This window comes from Charadrius vociferus, unplaced genomic scaffold (assembly GCF_000708025.1).
Source record: "Charadrius vociferus isolate BGI_N301 unplaced genomic scaffold, ASM70802v2 scaffold1091, whole genome shotgun sequence".
Lineage (NCBI taxonomy): Eukaryota > Metazoa > Chordata > Aves > Charadriiformes > Charadriidae > Charadrius > Charadrius vociferus.
The window spans coordinates 184,459-187,402 of NW_009646972.1; the positions used below are offsets into that span (position 1 = coordinate 184,459).

Sequence of the window (2,944 nt, forward strand, 5' to 3'; positions counted from 1 at the left end):
AGACACGCACACACACACTCTCTCTGCCCCCTTTATAGTATCGCTGTATGGAAGAGTGAAATTAAATGTGTGTGCGGACAGGCTCAAACTCCCATCTCCAAGCTGAGCCTTCAGGTTTTTATTTTTATCTCCTTCTTTTGTAGGAAATAGACAGACGGTTGGAAAAGAAGCTGAAGATCACGCAGAAGGAAAGGTAATGATGCTGCGCGGTTTGGAAAAATCCTTATTTTCCTGTGGTGCTGTTGGACATCCGAAGGCCTGGGGAGCGGGAACAGCGGGGGAAACGGCTTCAAACTGAGCAGAGCGCGCTGGGTTTGAGTTCAGAAATAGGGAATCTCTAATCGTGCCACTAGATGGCCCTTTCGATCCGTAGCAGGGTAGCGGAAAGCTTCTTGAGAGTGATTTTATTTCAGAGCCGGGTCTTCCAGACTGGATGTAGCTACAGCTATGGGGAAGCCATTTAAGAAAAAGACACTCAAAGGAAGAAATGGGTGAGTCAGGTAATCCCAGCTCATGGCCCTAAATTGGCTTGCCGTGTCTTGCGTCAGTAGGACTTTCTTTTCCTGCTTACTTTGGGGTGGGGTGCGAGGTGTGTGTGTTACTGTCTTCTAGCACAAATATTTCTAATCACTTCTGACAAGTCTGTTGTTGGGTTTTATTTTTTTTTCCCTTTGATTCTTAGTAGGCCACTTAAAGAGCCATGGTATTGCTTCTCTGGGACTTCCGCACAGAGAAGGGACCATAAAAAAAAATTCCAATGGTGAGACAGGGGCCAAGGCTGGCTCTGAGACGTGAATTGGCAGGGCTGGAGAGGAAGGCTGGGTATCGTGGAGAGAGGAGCCCTAAAAGTCCTTGCAGGGAATGAACTTGAGGTGCTCGTGCCGGTATCTTCAAATAGAAGTGCTAAAACATTTGCCCGGTGTCTGCTTCTCTTTCCTTCGGTCGAGTTTAAAGATGTGGAACGCAGCAGGCACTGGTTTTCTGTCCCTTACTGAGCTAATCTCCTGCGAACCCGCCTGCCGCTCTAGTTTAGGGTTACGAATATAACGAGGTCTTTAATTATTACAGGCTGCCTTCTTAATCATGGGAATGACATCTGACTGGGAGGAATTCACACTCGGAGTGAAAAACATGCTTGCTGTAGAAAACAAGTACCAACCAAATGTGGTTTGTTTTTGTTGTTTTGTTTGTTTTTTTTCTTTTAAACAGTAGAAAGTCAAAATCTCCTCCTAAAGTGCCGATTGTGATTCAGGACGACAGCCTTCCCGCCGGCCCTCCCCCGCAGATCCGCATCTTGAAGAGGCCGACGACCAACGGCGTGCTTAGCAATCCCAACTCCGCCAGCAGACCGGCCTTCCCCGTGAAATCCTTGGCGCAGAGGGAGGCGGAGTACGCGGAAGCCAGGAAACGAATATTGGGCAGCGCCAGCCCCGAAGAAGAGCAGGAGAAACCCATCCTCGATAGGTGAGGGAGCCCCGTCCTCGATAGCCGAGAGCAGCCTCTCGTGCCGCGGCAGCTTTGCCTGCGCTCCTCGCAAACACCTTCCTATCAGGAGGAGGGGGACGAGCCCCTTCAAGAGTCAAGTGAGGCCAACGAGGAGAAAAGAGGGCTTTGTTAGCGAGCAGGGCATCATAAATCTCAAATATATGGGAGTTAAGGGAAGCGCAAGCGCCCGATAAGGCTGTAAAGGTTTTCTTGGACTCTCAGAAGAGTGTTCTGGGGGTATAGAGAGGAGTGTGGGCAACCAGAGTTATCCTGGTGGGGCGTATCCTTGTCTTTCTGGAGGTTTTTGATGTCAATTTTTTTTTTCCAGAGGTTTTTTATGTTGATTTTTTTTTTCCAGAGGTTTTTAACATCAATTTTTTTTTCCAGAGGTTTTTGATGTCAATTTTTTCTGGAGGTGTTTGCCTTAAGGGAGCTGCCGCGTGCAGACGGGAGAGCGGAGCTTTAGGGCTTTTAAGTGAATGCAGGTTCTTCAAAAAAAGCACCTCGCTCTCCCTGGCGTTTCATTGTGGGTCTTGGCTACTTGCGAATAAGCCTCCCAAATCTTTGGAAAGAAATGAAGTCCTAGTTTGAGGGGGTTTTTTTGGGTGTTTTTTTCCTTTTTAAACCACGACAGCCTCTCATCTCCGTTCTCCTTGCAGGCCGCCGAGGCTCTCCCAGCCGGAAGACACCAGACAGCCCAACAATGTGATCAGGCAACCCCTGGGTCCCGATGGCTCACAAGGCTTCAAACAACGCAGATAAACGCGGGCGAGAGATGCTGCTGCGGAAGGCAGGGTCCGCCGCCACGGGTCGCACTGCCGTGACGGACAAACGGACTTGAGCAAAGGGAACTACCTGGTTTATTTGCACTGTGATCCCCTTTGCTCTGCCCACTGTGACCTTCAACCCCACGCACTGTGACCTCCCCTCTCCACCCACTGTGACCGGCAAACCGAGAAGGGCTGTCCCCGAGTCGCTGTCAAAGAAAAGGGGACGACGAGGCGGGGAGGGAGTATAAAGGACTCGGCTGGGTGCAGGGAGTCGTGTGTGTGTGTGCCACTTGGGTTGAAGCTAGCGCCAGCAATAATGTTTGTTGTACTCGTAACCTGGGATTTACGGAAAAAAGAAAAAAAAAAAAAAATATGGGAAGCCTCCCCAGACGCGCATGTTGTCCTCATCACTTTAAGAGCAAGTTCTGTTTCAAAGGATCTCTTTTTTTTTTTAATTTTATTTTATTTTTCCTGTTTGTTTTCTGTATATCAGCTCGACGGAGTGCACGGGAAGGGTTTTAACTGTTTGTTTTAATTGAGAAGAGGTAGTTAAGCGTTCGAAAAGGAGTTTCCGATGAATTTCTGCGACTTTAATGGCTCGGGTTTGGCAAGCTCTTGCTTCTCGTTCTCTATTTCTACCGCTGCCGAGCGCCTGGAATCGGACTCCCGGATACCTGGCCTTTCCCATC

At 49.0% G+C, this 2,944-nt stretch overlaps 1 protein-coding gene across 1 annotated transcript; it reads left to right on the plus strand.

The window, feature by feature from the left end:
- Positions 1 to 447: 447 nt before the first annotated feature.
- Positions 448 to 2,614, plus strand: SZRD1 (SUZ RNA binding domain containing 1). Its single transcript, XM_009895385.1, has 3 exons — positions 448 to 491; positions 1,210 to 1,464; positions 2,145 to 2,614. The coding sequence occupies exons 1-3, from the start codon at positions 448 to 450 to the stop codon at positions 2,245 to 2,247; spliced, it is 402 nt and encodes a 133-aa protein (XP_009893687.1). The 3' UTR covers positions 2,248 to 2,614.
- Positions 2,615 to 2,944: the final 330 nt, after the last annotated feature.

Coding starts and splice junctions, on each gene's coding strand:
- SZRD1 (XM_009895385.1), top strand. CDS start 448: ATGGGGAAGCCATTTAAGAAAAAGACACTCAAAGGAAGAAATGG. Junction 492..1,209: donor ACACTCAAAGGAAGAAATGG/GTGAGTCAGGTA, acceptor TCTTTTAAACAG/TAGAAAGTCAAAATCTCCTC. Junction 1,465..2,144: donor GAGAAACCCATCCTCGATAG/GTGAGGGAGCCC, acceptor TTCTCCTTGCAG/GCCGCCGAGGCTCTCCCAGC.